This window comes from Cannabis sativa, chromosome 8 (genome assembly GCF_029168945.1).
Source record: "Cannabis sativa cultivar Pink pepper isolate KNU-18-1 chromosome 8, ASM2916894v1, whole genome shotgun sequence".
Taxonomy (NCBI): Eukaryota; Viridiplantae; Streptophyta; class Magnoliopsida; order Rosales; family Cannabaceae; genus Cannabis; species Cannabis sativa.
This window is the reverse complement of record NC_083608.1, coordinates 21,814,630-21,833,404: the sequence shown is the minus strand read 5'-3', so window position 1 is coordinate 21,833,404 and position 18,775 is coordinate 21,814,630. Positions and strand designations below refer to the sequence as shown.

At 35.9% G+C, this 18,775-nt stretch overlaps 1 protein-coding gene across 2 annotated transcripts; it reads left to right on the top strand.

The window, feature by feature from the left end:
- Positions 1-1,844: 1,844 nt before the first annotated feature.
- LOC115699724 (uncharacterized) lies at positions 1,845-5,695 on the top strand. Of its 2 annotated transcripts, none has more exons than XM_030627254.2 (6): positions 1,845-2,300; positions 3,919-4,011; positions 4,329-4,452; positions 4,795-5,092; positions 5,182-5,236; positions 5,357-5,695. In XM_030627254.2, the coding sequence occupies exons 1-6, from the start codon at positions 2,175-2,177 to the stop codon at positions 5,429-5,431; spliced, it is 771 nt and encodes a 256-aa protein (XP_030483114.2). In that variant the 5' UTR covers positions 1,845-2,174; the 3' UTR covers positions 5,432-5,695. The 2 variants fall into 2 exon arrangements, with proteins under 2 accessions (XP_030483114.2, XP_030483113.2); XM_030627253.2 differs by having other exon boundaries at positions 1,845-2,312.
- Positions 5,696-18,775: the final 13,080 nt, after the last annotated feature.

The window sequence follows — 18,775 nt, the reverse complement described above, 5'->3', positions numbered from 1 at the left end:
TTCTATTAACTAAGTAACCTTAATTTTTAAAAATTTAGCTGCATTAACATTCTCTTTTAATGAAACTTTTATATCTCAATAATACTATTTTATTATTTTATATTTATTTTTAATTAAAAATAAAAAACCATATCATTAAAAAAAAACAATCCTCCCCCTCGATCACGTTCTCCTCCCCTCACATGGTGCTTCCATGCTCTTTCTCTATTTTTCTAAAATTATCTCAAAATCTTATGAAATCTCTTCAAATCTATAGAAAATTAATTTATAATACACTTACATATAGATAAGATTAATATTGTTGACAAGAGAGCAATTACATTCAAGGTAAGTGAATGAACCCTAATTTTTTAATTTTTTTTTTTATTTTGAATGTAAAAAAATAGTAAAAATTATATTTTTTTTAGCTTGATTCTTGTTTTTTCATATATATGTGATAGAAACAACAATAAAAAATATCATACTAGCCATATTATTACTATTTTGTAGTTTTTGAGTTGAAAATTCTATTTTTTGCGAAGTGAAACCGAGGTTGAAATTACAGGGGGCTCGACTATGTCAGTTGAGATGGTGGTTTTAGTAGAGCTCAACTATGTTAGTTGAGATTACAGTTTTAGTAGAACTCGACTGTTGTCAGTCAAGATGGCAGACGTTACGGTAGAGCTCAACTAGATTTGATCCTGAATTATAATTTTAATTGTTAAACTTTTTTCATCGATGTTTGCTAAAAAAGTGACATTCAATAGATATGATAATTCTAATAGAGCTCAACTAGCTCGACCAAACATGGTCAAGATAGTATTAATACTCAATTATTGTTAAAAATAGTATTAATACTCAATTATTGTTAAACTCTTTGATGGACACATTGATAACACTTAATTGAATTTAGTTGAAAATTAAACTTGTTAATTATAATTTTAAATTAATATATTTAACTATTTTTTAATATCAACCTTCTATTTTTTATACAGTATTGACTCGAATAATAATCTATGTTCAGTACGATGGGGAGTGGAAGGATGAACATGGGTCATATAAGTGATCGCCAAAAAATAAGAAAGTTAAATTTATAATTGTCGATGATTCGAGCACTGTATTTGAGATGTTATTGAAAAAATTGTATAAGAAAATTGGAGCCGATCAAATTTCAAAAAATGGCTCAACTGAGAGTAATTGAGCTCGACTATATATGGTTGAGATTAGTAAAAATTGTAATTATATAACTCGGCTGTAATTAGTAGAGCTCTACCATTCATGGTTGAGATTTATAATTATTAATCAAATTAATTTTTATATTGATCAAATTTTGTAAAAGTTAGAAGTGACAATAGATATTATACCATTTTGTAAATAGATTAAAATTATCAAGATTATTATGAAATGTAAAGAATGTAGCAATAAAAATTATAACATTTATAAAATTTATAATTTTGTCTAAAATAAATATGAAATATAACAATAATATTTTAGAAACACCATTTTTTCCTAAAATAGATTAAACCATCAAGATTATTATTAATTTTTTTTATTAGTAGAAAATATGGCAATAGACATTATAATATTTATACATTATGGGCTTATTTGGAACGTCGTGTTAGGTCATATTGTATTGTATTATATTGAATTTGATTATATATCATATTTTTATATAATACTATGTTAAAATTTAATTTATACTAAAATATTATATATTTAAATGTCCATAAAAGTTAATATTAGATATTGTTTTACATAAAAATATTGTATAAAATACACTTTAATATAATACAATACAACAAAATAAAAAATAATAAAATAAAATAACTTTATAAGAGGATATTTAATAAAAGTAGTTTTGGAAAAGGGTTATTTTAGCTAATATCTCCTTTGAGAAAGCACCTAAGAATGAAGTAATTACCAACAGATATTCAAACACACATTGTGTCCAAACATAGAGTCAATTTTTCTTTTTTGTTTTGGCAGATTCATTCAGCCACACCCAAATTTATTGCATATATATTTAGGAAGACGGAACTCAGAGAAGAGAGAAGGTCCGTGCAGTGGTGCTTATGGGTGGACCTGGATCAATAGTCAACACGTAGCTTGGCTTCAGTGCTGCGATTGGAAAGCTAAATCACCTCTCTTCCTCCCAATCCCGCTCGGTCACACTTCATTCCCATTGTCCACCGGAAATGAACAGACATACCACCATTAAAGCTGCTCTCTTTAACTCCAACCCTTCCTGTTACTTTTCTAAGGCTGCCCATTTTCACTCCACTTCTGTCTTAGACCGTCGACGGCGCAATTATTGGGAAACTGTTAGCTTCTCTGTCTCTCTCTCTCTCTCTCTCTCTCTCTCTTCTCTCTCTATATATATATGTGTATATTATGATTTTATATTATGAATATTTAAATTTCTGTTTCAAGTTCTTGCTATCATTCAATTTCTCTTCGATTAAGTCATACATTTTTCGCTTTCTCTAAAGAAAACCGTTTTGTAATTTTGATATTGTCAGTCTGTTTTGGTTAGTAACGTTCCCATTGAAACTCGTGTTTGAATTTCGATTATTGATAATTTGTGTTTGGAAATGCAACGAAAAAGCTTTTAAAGATGTTGGCGTTTGTTCCTTGACTGATTTGATTTAAGATACGAACTCATTTCAATTATGGATTATTGGTACTCATTGACATGTTTCCCAACTAATAGGGAGATATGTTACGCAACAACGTTTGATTGAAGCTTCGTTACAGAGTGATTTTTTTTTTTTTTAAATTAGGTTTAGGTTTTGTTGAGTAGTTTATGACAAAGAGCTAAGATGGTTGAGATAAAAAGAAAGAGAAAGAAAAATAAATCTAGTGTGTGATAAACATATACATAGATGGTACTGAAGAGTGTACATTGGAGGGAAATATTGGAGTGTATATTGGCTTAAGAGTGTATATTGGATGGAAATATTGTACACTGTCTACTAACCAAACCAAAGGATGGAGAACCATCAACTTTCAATGAATTCGAAATTGAAGGTCACCATAGAAACAAAGTCATGGATCTTGTTCTACTACCACAAAAAAGAAGGCCTTCTAAAACAAATGAGTCTACAAGATCGAACATGATGGCAATGACGTAGTCGATTGGTATTGTGCTAGATAAGTGGTGATTTTTTTTAGAGAGAACAATTGACTTAAACAAAGTATTATAGATGATTATTTGACTCACTCACAATGGTTTGAGTTTCTCTTGTGTACTGTACTACATGATTTGACTTGTATTTAGAGTAGCTGAATGTGAAAACTGCATTTTTTTCATGCAGGTTGAATAAATTTCTATAGGATCTCAAAAAGGTGTCGAGATATTGGTATAAGAGATTTGATTCAATCATATGATGAGTTGGAAAAGGCTTTTAAAAATGTTGGCTTTTGTTTCTTGACTGTAATGTTGGCTTTTGAATTTCATTGTGAGAGTATATTTTCTCCTATTATAAAAGAGTATTGTCAATCTTGTCTTTTTTATTTTAGAGAGAAGTACTTGTACTAAATCTTTCTACAAATTCCTTATCATTTTGTGTCGAATTGATTTAGAGAATCTTTCCACACATTCTTATTAACTTTCTCATACCACAACATCCTCACACATGTGACCTTACATAGAGCAAAACAACTAGTTTGCACGAGGCCCTTTTTGTTGGTTTATGTAACATGTTATGTAAATGATTGCTGCTGCCTGTGACTGTGAGAACATGTTTTTAATTGCAGTGAGTGGACCCTTCTATTTCGTGTAGGTTAACAACTTATCAGCTTTTAATTATCATTTCTATTCTTTAGATTTCTTTTTCACTATTTTCTCATTTTACTTTTGATATGTTAATGTTTTATGTTTTATCTCAATTAGTAGAAAGTTTATTTGTCCGCAACTCTTATCTAGCTGTTTATTTGCAGAAAAACAACTATTATTCCAAAAGGTTTCGGAAGCTTCATGCAAAAGAAAACTTGCTGCGCAATGTCAGTGCCTATGCCGACTTCTTCTTCCAGGTTTGCATCTATGATGTTCTCTTACACATTATGTATGTAGCATTTTTCTCGATCCTTTTTTTTTTCTGCTATTCATTTATATTTTTTGTCGATGAAAAAGTGGGCATTGGGGACGGTAACTCTTTTGATCTCTGTGTATAATGATTTATGAGTATAAGGAGATTTGTTTTCTAGCTTACATTGACTGACTCATTTTTAATTCAGGACTGATCTTCTGTTTCTTGTTTTTATTTTATGAAAATATAAAAGCCTTCAATCAGTCATATTTTGACATTTTTGTAAGTAGATTTTAAACAAAGCTTTACTTACTGTAACAGAGCTTGCGGGATGAGTGTGATGAAGATGACTCAACATCAAGTAAAGGCCCCTTCAGAAGGCCACACTCAGGAAAAGACTTTAGAAGAGGGTTTGGCAATAGGGGGTCGCCAGCCTGGGACAGAAGTAAGGACACAGTTTAATACTTCTGATTAAACTTTTTCCATTAAAAAACAATAGGGTAGAAACCTTTCTTTGTAAACCTATTCCTGGGAAGAAACTAAATGCTCTACAATTTGTCTTTACTCACTATTGCTCGCAGAAGACATTTGACCATTTTTATTTGATTGCTGTTTATTTTATTGGCTTTGATTAATAGTGGCATGAGATTGTCAGACTAAACTCAAATCCCAATTTGTTTTTTCCTTAAATTGTTTCTCCTTGGGATGATTGATCTATTTTTTATCAGAGCTTATTTCATTTCATTCTTTGGAAGTTTCACGTATACTCACACATTTATGCTGCCAGGAGGTTTCCGAATTTGTGAAGATGAAGATGATTATGTTGATACAGAGACCATTTTTCGATCTGCATTTGGTGGAAATCGATTCTATCATTGGTCATTCCTTAATGAAGATGATACTCAATGGAGGAGCTCGTCAAGGTTCTCCAAGAACTCTTGGAATTGGAGACACAGGATCGAAGAAGAATATGAATATGAATACGAATACGAGTCAGAGAGCTTAGAATCAAATTTATCTTCACACAGATTGGCCCTTGGATTAAGTGTTTCTGGTCCTTTGAAACTTGAAGAGGTTAAGAATGCGTAAGTTTTTCACTAGCTATTTGCTATTGTCCCACACACACAGCTAGTGTTTTTTCATTTCCACTAATTTCCATGATTACCTGTTACAGATATCGAGCATGTGCACTAAAATGGCATCCAGATCGTCATTTAGGCTCTTCCAAGGTTTGCACATGCCTCATTCATTCAACTGGGTTCTCCATATATATATACCAATAAATGTTAGTATATATTGTCCTCCATTAATGTATGTAATTCATTTACTGACATTATGAACTATAATAGGCTGTGGCAGAGGAGAAGTTCAAGCTTTGCAGTGCAGCATACCAATCTTTATGTGATAAGCTGGCAGTGGAGTAAGGATGCTGGTTAATTCCTGATGCCAATCCATGTAACATAGCCAAATCAATTTTGAAGTAAGAAAATAGTGCCAGTTTAGTTTATGAAAGGTGACACTTTCTACAATAATTAGCCAATGTTCTGCACTAGCATATGCAATTTTGTATTGCTGGGTGAATGGTGGCATTGATCTCTTTTTTTTTTTTTTTAATTTATATTTTACATATTTATTTTAGGAATATAGGATTTACAGAGAGGTAATATTTACTAGTGTTGTTGATACCAGTCGAGATTTTGGACACAATAAGAGCAGGATAAGACACGGAAAATATAAAATTAGGAATTTAGGATAAGCACAACACAATGTGTTAGAATGGCACGACATGATATGAAAAAATATCATCTAAGACACATGTATGACCGAATTCACAAGTTCCAAAACATGCATATTAAAGTGTAATAATTTGATGATAAAATAATAATTAATATTCATTTATTAATATTAAACAAAAAATATATTTATTTATTAATTATGTATTGTTAAGCAAAAAAATTTCACATTTAGAATATTAAAAATAAATGCAAATCACAATTTCACCTATGCCAAAATTATAGCATAAGAGTTTATTAATTTAAGTTCGACCCATCCAAGATTATAAAAATAATCTCTTAATTACAATCCTTTTATTTAAAGGAAATACCCTTTGATTCCAATTACAATGACATTAAATAATTAAAATAAATTTGGGAAATTTGGGGTAAATTTGGAATTGCAGCTGAACTCAGTCCATTTAATTAGCTGAGCTGCCTACATACCTTCTTTGTGAAGGATCAAGCCACTTGTAGTTCAGAATACAGTATTTTAGAATTTGAATAAAGAATTCTGGTATATGACCACTTTCAGGAATTCTTTGCTATTTGAAAATTTAGAAAAAAAAAAAATTCCGAGGTGTATGACCTTTAAGGGAATTTTAAGATTTGTATTTTTGATACCATTTTTTTTTGCGGTATCGGCGACTGCACTTAGTCTTAGCAACTAAGTTGCCTACGTATCCTTTTATAGGAATCAAGTCAAACGTAGTTCCGAATTTTTAATTAATTTTTTTATGAGGTGAATGACCTCTTTTTCTTTGGAATGCCATTTAATTTGTTATGGCTTTGAATTTTAGTGCACTTTTTAATTTTTTAGGTAAAATTACCATTTTTGAGATTTTTGTGAGGTTAATGACCTCTTTGAAATTTGGTGAGGTAAATGACCTCTTTAATATTCCAAGATTAATTTTGGTGAGCTCATTTGGAATTTTGTGCCATTTTATATGACTTTAGAATTTTACCACTTTTTTTGTGATAAAATTGAGTTTTCAAATCTTTTTATTATTTTTTTGTTTATAAATAAAAAGATTATTTGACTGATATTTTAATTAATCTAATATAATTCCCAAAATTTATAAGAAAATAATTAAATTAATTATTAATTTTTTATATGATAATATTTAGTTATCATTTTTAATTCAATTTAAATTTTAAATTGAATCAAATATAAGATATAATTTACAGCTTAAATTTTTATCCGTATATAAATATCTTATAATGCTCAACGAAACATGTGTTTTTTTTCAACGAATTCAGAAAGTTGAGTCTCTCCTGCTAGGTTGCCACACTTTGAGTCATCTCTCATTTATCAGTGTAGGACCTTCATTCGTCTACTCATTTTTTATCATTTGAATTTGAAGATTCGATTCTCTACCACGACTCAATTTTGAGTAGGTAACTAGAAGTTTTTTTTTATGTATATATATTTATATACACTCTCCTTTTATTAGCCATAATGCTAATTTTTCTTCTACTCATGCAACTATTGAAACGTGGCACTCCTTTGTGTCCTTGAGATTTGATTAAATGTCAGTATTTGTTTACCATCTTATGTAGGTGTAAGGAATGACATTAATGAACATATATCACATAAATACATATATATACGACAAGACAAATACAATAATTTTAATCTTATTTGTATACATATATATATTTATACGTATATATGCCTGGGTCAATACTGTGATCGCACATGTATGGGCCAACATATATAATTTGGGGTAAGTTGAAAAATGCCTCTTTTATTCATCAATTAATCAAATTTACCTCTAATTTTATATTTATTTGAAACATACCTCTTTTTATATGAATTGTACCCAAAATACCCTGACATAAGAGAGTTACATGGAGAGTATCTTAAAGTGACAGGGGCAAAATTGGTACAATTTTTTAAAAAAGAGGTAAAAATAATATACTTTAAAAAATAGGATAAAAATAAAAGAGTACAATATAAAAAGGGTATGGAGTGTAATTTCCTCTATATATAATTTGTATATAAGCCCAGTTTTTTTCTTCTTTTAGCAATGATTGCTCAATGTGAATATTTAATCCTTTTTTTTTTCGAACTCTGATAGGCCGATCAGAAGTATATGTACATATTTATATATATCTATCAATTGATATAATTCAGAGTACTGCTTCTTTTCGAAGGTAATATTTAACCTTTTTTTTTAAGTCCGCTCTTTTTAATAATTTTGCCATCCTGATAATTTCTTAACCATGAAGATCTTTTTCAATAAATCGGATAGCATAACGGTATCAAATTTTTTTAAGATTTCATATATTTTTCATGGCTATATCTCACTTTTGAAGATCTTTTATGGCTAAAGGAAAGCCTAGATCAAAGTGGACTATGAAAAATATAAGAAAAATATTGGTTTGATTTTAGCAGTATAACGGTGTAAAAAAAATGAGAATTTCCCTTTTATCTCTTGGCTATATCTCACTTTCGAAGATCTTTTGTGGCTCAAAGAGCCTAGATCAAAGTGGACCAAAGATAAAAGAGAAAAATTCATTAGAGCAAAGAAAGATTTAAAGTGAAGAGCAAAGAATAAAGAATTTTACCTATCCCTTACTGTGTAGAAACTCTTGCAGATGAAAATTTTATGCACAAAGCTTTCTCTCTTTCTTATTTTCTCTCTTGTTTCACTCTTACGTTTACTTCTGAAACTGACCAAAAAAAAAATCATCCCCCCCCAATCCTATTATGCTGCCTCTCTTCCCTTTTATAGAGACCCTTTTTTTTTATTATTATTTTTATTTTTTTTTACTAACCACCCACTCAACGTATAAGTGGTGAGAGTGGAGAAAATATCTCCTATTTTCACTCTCATCTTGACTGACTATTTTTATCATACTATTATTATTATTTTTTTCATTATTATTATCATTTTTTTTATTTTATTCCTTTACATTTTGAATGGCTTATAAAGGAGGTAATTTATAATAATAATAATAATAATAATAATAACTTTTTTTTTTTCGTTCAACAGATGCCCCCTCAAGCATGTGCATGACATTTATGTACATGTGTATGCTTGAGTTTCCCTGATTTAAAGGACTAATTTATTTGCTTCTTTTTGTTTAGGCATGGATGCCTTTGGTATGCTTCATTCTCAGCGGGCTCCTGACGAGACGGGATCTGAAATTAAGTATGGGCCATCTTATCCACGGTCTGTACCACTGAAAGAAGTTCGGATTTCAGTGGTCCCACATGACCTTGTTTCTTTATCAAAAACTGAGGATGTTAGTTCTGGTGACTTGCGATATTGTTATTCTAACGATCAAGAGGCCATCCAACACGTGCGACATTATGGCGCAGATTTCAAAGCTAGAGTTCTTGAATTGGTTGATAACAAAGTTGATGCTGACATTACTCACAAAGTTAATAGTGAGTTCTTTCCCAGTCTTCACCGCATTCTGCTGGATAAGAAGGTTACTGGAAATTTTTCTTTTAGGGGGAGGGCCCAATTTCTCCCTTATCTAATGGAATGGACAGAGATGATTTTACGTCAGCATCCAGGTACCCTACGTGATGCTGAGATTTATGGTGCCATATCAGTATCTAGATACCCCTTCTTAATGGAACCAACTGTGTGGAAAGCTTTCACAGAACTTTGGGGGCCCTTAGCGAACACTTTTCACCATAGCAGCGGCGAAATGGGTATTTCTTTGTATGACCTGAAGGTCATTGGCGGCTTACCGATTTTGGGGATTCCTTATGAAGAATTTATTCCCTTAAATGCAAAACTGATGCAAGGACCTATGCGCAGTCCAATTGTTGCAGAGCTTTTAAGGACTCACGCTCGAATTTGTGTCCATTTGAAAGTTACAAAAGTATCATGGCAGCAATGGGTTGAATATTTTTATAGAAAGAAGAAAGTTTTTGCAGGTGTTAAAACAACTTCTGACTCCAAAACTTCCAAAACTTCAAAGAGAACTTTTCCAAGAAAAGGGCATAAACAAGCAGATGTGCGCTCTCTTCCTTTAGAAGCATCCCGTGAATGTATCCTTGCAGCTTTTGTGTCTTTATGGTTAAGTCGATTTGTGTTTCCCTACCAAGGCTACGATGTGAGACCAGAGACTTTTTATATGGCTTCGTTGATGGCACAAGGGGTTAAAGTTTCGTTAGCGCCTTCTGTTTTAGGATATATTTATCATGGTTTGAGTATCGGAGCTCTGCATATGCAAGGTCTGGGTGAAAGTTTCATGCCTGTACATTACGTACTGGGTTGGTTGGCTGAACACTTTCGTGATCTTTATATTGGTTGGAGTTCCCTAATTGACTTGCCTTTTTTAGGCAAGTATGCTGGAGTGCCACCTGAAGAGCCGAGTTTAAACATAGCCCGTCGTATCCTGAGGGAAGAAGATTATGTCATTCACCGACCATATTCTTTTCCTATTGAAGAAGATGTTGATTGTATAGACCATGAAGACTTATCTGATGATAAATTTGAAATGCTTGTTTCTATGCGTTCATCTATGTTGCCTGTGAGAGTAGGCAAGGACTTATTCATTGAACCATATTTTTCCAATAGATTCGCTCGCCAATTTGGATTTGATCAAGGTGTGCCATCGAATGAACTTCGTTCTAGTTTTTCTTGGAGGACACAATGTGGGATACTTGGTGTTGCTGAAGCTTGGGCATTACTATTGAGAAGGAACACTGGTATTCACTTTCATATTCCCAGTATCACTCGCATGGGTCAGTGTACTTGGTGGTATGGTCGTTGGTGGGTAAGAACTTGTATACCTTACTTAGGAAGATCAGTGAGAAATCTCCATTTAGAGTTAACCAAGAAACCCTATGTGGAAGAGGATCCTAAGTATGTCATTAAGGACATTCGAAAAATTTATTCCACCCTTGACGAGGTTTTTCTGAGATGTACTCCTGAAAAGCATGATTTTACTGATTCTGACTATGCCGTCACTGGTGCTAACTACGTCGATGTTGAATCGGACATTGGATCAGAAAATGACCATTCTTTGGCTCCGCATTTCAAACGAGTGAAACGTGCAAAGCATGATGATTCTAGTCGTATTGAAGATGTCTCCTTCCCACTTTCTCAGAGTTCAGAGATGCCGCCATCTGATACTTGCTTTATAGCTTCTAGCTCTAGGGATGAAGAACTTATCGATTTTGACGGGTCTGATGATTATGTTGACAAGGGTTTTGACAATGAGGCATTGCCTACAGAGCCAGCCATTCTACCAGAACTGATTGTCTCCGCAAAGACAGATGTTCCATCATCAGTTGTTCCCTCAGATTCGCTTATTCCTCAACCGGACCCAGTGTTGACAGTGTCAGCTTCAGCAATCACCAACTCAAACTTGAATGAGCATACCAAAAAGTTTGTGATTGAATGCATGAAAGACATTCTTCATTTGTCATCTTCTCCTTTGACCACATCAGATATTTCAAAACATCGTGCTGACGTGAGTATGCAACTCGACGTGTTGAGTACCCTTTGCGGGCATTATAAATGTGGTTTAGCAGAGGTTGCATGGTTCACTGACGCTGTCAATGATTTGCTCAAGGCCCAAGAAGAGTCTCTCGCTTCTGCTAAAGTTGTTGAGAATGCCCTTAGTCTTGATGAATCTCTTATCATGGATCTTCTCCGTCGTGATAAGGATAATTTGGCAGCTATAGATCATTTGTCCATATCTGTCACTAACAAGACAGAGGATTTTGAAGATTTTAAAGCAAAGGAAGCAGAGATTATTGCAGCGGAACTAGCCATACAACAACGAAGAGCTGAGTTTGAAGCCAATAAAGCATCGTTTGAGGTAGATCTTTCTAGTCTCAAAGATTCCTTGAAGGAGCAACAACATCTCGCTGAGGAGATAAGTCGGTCAAAGGACCAAGCTAGTGTAGAAAAATTCCATGAAGCTGAGAGAGCGAAAGCAACACTCAAGATTCAAGAAGAAGAAATCCAGAGGAGACTCGGCGCTCTGACTTTATTTCTCCAGATGGACTGAAGATCTTACAACTTTGCTTCTAAAACTTTTTAGCTTTAGTGTTAGTTTTAGTCTTTGTTAGCCTTTTTTGTTTATTAGCCTTGAGGACTAATAGTATTTTGTCATTTAGACCTTTTAGAATTTTGACTCCTTTGTTAGGAGGAATAAAGAATATTATTTTTTTTTATTTTGTGGCTGCATCCAATTTTTATTTAGATTGCCTACGTACCCTTTTAAGGGATCAAGCCGTTCGTAGTTCTTTACAATTTTTTTTTTTTTTTTGAGGAGATAATTTTTTATTTGGTGTGGCTGGGCCTAGTCATAAACTAGATTGCCTACGTACCCGAAGTGGGATCAAGCCTTACGTAGTTCATTGCACCCTCGCTTCTTTTTTTTTTAAGTGCGCTATCTACATCATGGGTAAATACCGTTTTGTTTAAGTGTAGAACTTTTTGATGAACTTCCCATTAACACACGGATAAATGCATCGGCCTTCTGAATTTGAAAGTTCATATGCCCCTCTTAGGAAGACCTTAGTAACAACATAAGGTCCTTCCCATTTCGCCTCAAATTTGCCTTTCATCCTTCTAGTTATGACAATTGGTCGTTTCACAGTAAGCACTAGATCTCCAACCGAAAAAGATCGAAATTTAACTTTCTTGTTGAATGCCCCCGCTACCTGGGCTTGGTAAATTTCGAGCTTTTGTTGAATAGCAAGCCGCTTTTCATCTAATGCTTCAAGCTCGGCTAGACGGACTTGCCGCTTTTCATCTGGGTTTGTTAGTTGAGTAGCAATTCTTAATGAAGGTATTTGTACCTCCAAAGGTAACACTGCCTCAGACCCAAACACCAAGTTATAAGGTGTACAACCAGTCGCAGTCCTCACAGTGGTTCTATAAGCCCACAAAGCTTCTAGGAGGCGTTCATGCCAATCCCTCTTATTCTTTGTTGCGGTTTTCTTCATGATTTTGCATAACACTTTGTTAAATGCTTCTGCTTGACCATTTGAAGACGGGTTGTAACTAGCTGAGAAACTGTGCTTGAATTTGTACTTGTTCATCAACTTGACCATTGCCTTACATTTGAAATAAAGGGCATTGTCGGAGATAATTTTTGAAGGAACCCCGTATCGATAAATTACGTGGGTCCTTATAAAATCAGCGACATCTTTCGCCCGTACTTCTTTTAGTGGCACGGCTTCGGCCCATTTAGAGAAGTAATCTGTGATGGCCAAAATATACTTATGGGCTTTGGAAGAGGGTGGCGTAAAAGGACCAATGACGTCCATTCCCCAAGTTTCGAAAGGCCATGACAGTATAGAAGGATGGAGTGGTTGAGGGGGTTGATGGATGAAATCTCCATGTAATTGGCATGACTTACAACATTTAGCAAAATTAATTGCATCTTGAACCATAGTAGGCCAATAGTAACCCAACCGCTTTAATTGAGCTGACAATTTTGGGCCAGCTTGATGGGCGCCACATGTACCGGCATGAGTCTCTTGAAGTGCATGTGCCGCTTCTTCTATCGAGAGACATCTCAATAATATTCCATCGAATGAACGCTTGTACAATGTGTCATTAAAGACCACAAATCGAGGCGCTCTTCTTCTTACATCCACTCTTTTCTTCAAGTCTTCTGGCAAGACTCCTTTTTGGATGTAGTCTTTGATTGGCTGACGCCAGTCATTTTCATTTGCACTATCCAGGAAAGTTATCAAGTTGGCTGTATTTTCTTCTTCAACTCTTTCCGTAGATTGGGATAATACATGGCGTTCCCCTATGGTAATTTGAATATCCCTTTCTTCAGGAAGTGTTAGTGATGCAGCTAAATTAGCCAATGCATCAGCTTTACCATTTTTTGATCTGGGGATGTGATTTAGAGTTATATCTTGAAATTGGCCAAGCAGATATTTAGCCTTTTCGTGATAAAGGACTAAATTTTCATGCTTGACGGCAAATTCACCACTCATTTGTTTAATAACCAAAAGAGAATCGCCAAATACCTCTAATGATTGTATTTTCATTTCGAGTGCAACTTCGAGGCCGATAACTAATGCTTCATATTCTGCTACATTATTTGTGCATATAGCTAGAATATGGAAAGAGTAAGGTATCAGGCCTCCTGACGGTGTCACAAGGACAATTCCCGCACCTGCCCCACTACTTCTTGCTGCCCCATCAAAATATAATTGCCACGATGAAGTATCAATTGCGAAGACTTCTTCATCTGGAAAATCCTCTCGCAACTCCATATCATCTGGAATTGGGTGTGCTGCCAGAAAATCAGCCAAAGCTTGTCCTTTTATTGCTTTTTGGGGGACAAAGTTGATTTCAAATTCTGATAGCATCATGGACCATTTGGCAAGTCGTCCAGACAACACGGGCTTGGATAGGATATATCTTAGAGGGTCAGCTTTTGACACTAAAGTCACAGGGTGTGAGAGCAAATAGTGTCGTAGTTTTGTGACAGCAAAGATTAAAGCCAAACACACTTTCTCAATTGGAGGGTAGTTTTGTTCTGCCCCTACTAAAGTTCTACTTAGGTAGTAAAGAGCAACTTCTTTTCCCTCCTCATTGTTTTGTGCCAACATTGCTCCCAAGGAGCGGTCGAGTGAAGTGATATATAATATCAATGGCTTTCCTAAGATTGGAGCTCTCAACACTGGTGGGTGTAACAGGTACTTTTTAATACTTTCAAAAGCATTCTGGCATGCCTCATCCCAAATGAATGGGACATTTTTCTGCATCAATCTCGAAAAAGGTTGACATCTACCAGACAGGTTTGAGATGAATCTTCGAATATATGCAAGTTTTCCCTGTAGTCCACGTAGTTGACGTAAATTACGCGGGGGAGGCATTTCCAAAATTGCTTTGATCTTTGCAGGGTCGATTTCAATTCCTCGATGTCTGACGATAAACCCGAGGAACTTTCCCGATGTTACCCCAAATGCACATTTTAAAGGATTCATCTTGAGATTGTGTTGCCTGAGCCTGTCAAAGACTCGTTTTAAATCGTCAAGATGATTTGTCCTTTCTTTTGTTTTGACCACTAGATCGTCGACATAACATTCGACAGTATTGTGCATCATGTCTTCAAAAATTGTGGTCATTGCTCTTTGGTAGGTTGCCCCTGCATTCTTGAGGCCAAATGGCATAACTGTATAACAAAATATGCCTTTTGGTGTCCGAAAAGCAGTGAGCTCTTCGTCCTCGTGTGCCATTTTTATTTGGTTGTACCCAGAAAATCCATCCATGAATGATAAGGCATCAAAACCAGTGGTAGCGTCTATCAATAACTCAGTGATGGGGAGTGGGAATTCATCTTTTGGGCAAGCCCGATTAAGATCTCGATAATCCACGCATATGCGGAGTTGCCCGTTTTTCTTCATCACTATGACGATGTTTGCAAGCCAGGTAGGATACTGAACTTCCCGAATAAACTGACAGTCTCTTAACTTGTCGATTTCTGCCTCGACTTTGGGAAGTAATTCTGGTCGAATCCTTCTTTGAGATTGTTTAACAGGGGTAGCATCTTTTGATACTGCCAACCTGTGCACAGCAACCTTTCGGTTCAACCCCGGCATGTCTCGGTATAACCAAGCAAATACATCTTTGTTCTCGCGAAGGACTTGTATGTACTGTGGTAACTCTTCTTCAGATAATAAGGCACTGACAAACACGGGCTTTGGATCATCCTCGGTCCCGAGATTGATCTCTACTAAGTCATCCACAGTTGCTTGTCCTCCATCTTCGAATTCCTGAGGTGCTGGTTGAAAGATGTCTATAAGATCTTCCGAAGGGTTTGAGCTTGAGCCTTCATCTTCTACGGTCAAGCTTTCTTCGAAAGAGAGGTAATTGACTTGAGCAAAATTTTCTCCATCTTCTTGTGTTTCATGCCCCCGAATAGTAATTCTCAAAGATTTCTTCTGTTTTGGCATCCACTGTTTTTGCATTTTAGTTCCCTTTGGCTGTGGAGCACTTGGGAAAACAAGCCTTTCGAATGCTGACACTCGTGGGGTGGATGTGCTTGGTTCAAGTCTATCAAATACTGAGACCCGCGGGGAAGGTGTAGGAACATCGTCGCTGTGAAACATTTTTTGTTCCTCCTCTGTTAACTCATCTGGTTCAAAAGAAGCTTTTAAACAATCACTATTCTGATGGATTGTGACTCCTTTTTGCTTCTTGAAATGAACATTTTTCTTCATTGTTTTGAAGGTTTTCGGAGTTACAGAAGTGGAGGACGTTTTATTGAGAGTAATGACTCTTTTATTTTTCTTGCTATCTTTACCAAAGGAAACTGAAATTTGCATTTTACCCTTGGGTAGTGACTGATCGATTTTCCTTAGTGGTAAAGTAAAGCTTGTCATCAGGGCTGTCATCGAATCTTCGATCGGTGTCAAAGCTTTTTGCCCTACTCCTCGTTGACTTTTAGGGATATACTTAAAGGTTCGTTTTTGGTTAGATACCTTCAAGTTCTCCTCTTTGGACTGAGGAGATTTCACCAGCGATAGTCGCTTAATTTGTGGAGAGTTTTGTATGACTGAGTTTTCATGACATTTGCTCTCCTCAGGTTTCCCTTTCAAGATGGTGACATTAGCTGGCTTGTAAAATTTTGCATCGGCATAATTCACCTGTTCCCCGTAAAAGGGATTCGGGTCTGCATTGACACTTTTGACTTTGCCTTCCTTGCAAAACTTAAAGCATTGGTGGAGTGTTGAAGGAATGACTCCATATTCATGAAGCCATGGTCGCCCTAACAACACATTGTAGGATGTATCTGAATCGATGACATGAAATAAGGCTTCAGAATTTAACTCGCCTATTTCAATTTTTAGTGTGATACTTCCCCTTACTTTTTCTCCAGCTTGGTTAAAACCTTGAATAGTCAATGATGATGGAGACAATTGACGTGGGTGTAACCCGACATCTCTCAAGGTTTTTAAGGGGAGTACATTCACAGCCGATCCACAATCCAACATGATGCGGCTCACGCGATTATCAGCAACCATACCCGTCACGTACAGAGGTCGATTATGTAAGGCAGCTCCCAACTGACGATCTTTATCATCGAAAGTTATGCATGCCATACAAGAGGTATGCGTCTCAAGTGATATAGGTTTCATTGGCTCTATTTTCTCCGTATAAAATTCAGGACTTGTCAATGCGACAACAAGTGCATTTCTATGCTCAGGAGACATTTGCAGTGCATCATAAACGCTTAAAAGAGCAGGGATGCGTTTTAGATGAGCCAATATATCATATTTTGCTCGCGTCATCTCATCTTCACCAGTGCTTTTGCATCTTCGATTGTCATTGGCGGATTCTTGGTTGGCCGAAGATGAAGGCTTTTGAAGGTCTTGTTTAGCTTTTTCAAGCTCTTTCGCCTCTTTTTCCTTCTTTGCAAAAATTTTCCGCCGCATATCTTGCAAGGTAATTTCATCTACCTCTTTTTCACTTTCAGGTAAAGTAGATTCAGGATCTTCTTTTGTTAAAGTCATGCAGCAATCCGACACACTGTCATTACGACTAGCTGCCTTGTCCCGTAACTCTTTTGGTAAAAACTCCTCCAGAGTTACAAGATTTCGTTTTGGTTGTTCGAGTTCGTTTCTTTTGGAAACGGCCTTTTGCTTGCCGATCCTTTTCTTACTCTTTTGATCCTTTATATCTGGTCTACTCCGAAATTTGACTCCGGAGGTTCCAGATGACTTCCGAGATGGAATTTTCGCCGGTTTTTTCCGAGTACATGTTTGCCATGTACTTTCTAAATCCTCTTCACTATCATACCAGTCCTCCCAAATTTCTAAATTAGGCTCTGTCATGAGCTCATATAATGTAGGAATATTTGGGTTTCCTGGCCTTGGCATGTCTGAGTGGGCTTGGACTATTGTAACTTCCTTGTCGACTTCAAATGCCACAGAAATTATGTCCCTTTGTGTGGGATCATTTGGTATTTGGTCATTCTCGGTTAGGGAAGTTGTATTTGTTGTCGCTTTCCCGAGAGAAGAGTCAATCTCAATCTCTTTTCTCTTGATCATGCCTTCGATAATGTTTTTGAGGATGTAGCAATCCGACAATGGGTGACTCACAATTTGGTGGTACCGACAATAATTTGGATCATTTGTCATACCAACCTCGTTGGGTCGTTTCGGCTCGGGGAGTCGTATTGCCTTAGCTTTTAACAACTCATCGAAAATTTGGTCGACATCATCATCGTCGAATGAATATTTAACTTCTTTCCTTTCTTTGAGAGTTAATTTCTTTTGCGGCTCCCGTGCCTTCCCTTTATCTTTGTTGCCGGTATTGACAAAAGTTGCCATTGATTCTCCCCTCTTGAATGGCTTTTTATTTTCGAATCTCGGTGAGGGTTTGCCACCCCTTTGCCGAGAAATTTGTATCTCAACGTTGCAGGCCTTCGAGACGAGCTCATTAAAAGTTTTGGGTTCTGCTGTGCCCACAAAAGTTGCCACCTCAGGGTTGAGGTTTTTGGCGCACATTGAAACCGCCGCTTGTTCCGATATCCTTTCTGGACATTGGAGATTGAGGTTTCTCCACCTGGTTATGAACTCATTAGCGCTTTCACTAATTCGTTGCTTTGTTTCCACCAGGTCATGGAGACTTATGGTCTTCTTTGAGCTCACGAATTGTGCCAGGAAAGCTTTTTGCATGTCATCCCAAGTAGTTATCGATCCTGCGGGTAACTGAGTATACCAGGTGAATGCTGCCTCTTTTAGAGATTGCACAAATTGCCGGATCAATAGTGCATCTGATTGGGCAGATTCACCACATGCAGAGGTGAAATAGGCCAAATGCTCATGAGGAGAACCATTAATTCCATCAAACTTTTCAAACTTTTGTCTGATGTAGTTTGGTGGAAATGGAATTTGATCATAGTAAGCCGGGTATGGCTTATGATATCCAAGAATAGGCATTGTTGCAGCTTGATATTCCCGAATACCCTCCATGATAAGAGCCTTCAGGTCCTGCTGAGGTTGGGCACCAGCTAGTGGTGGTTGCACACCTTGTGGTGGCG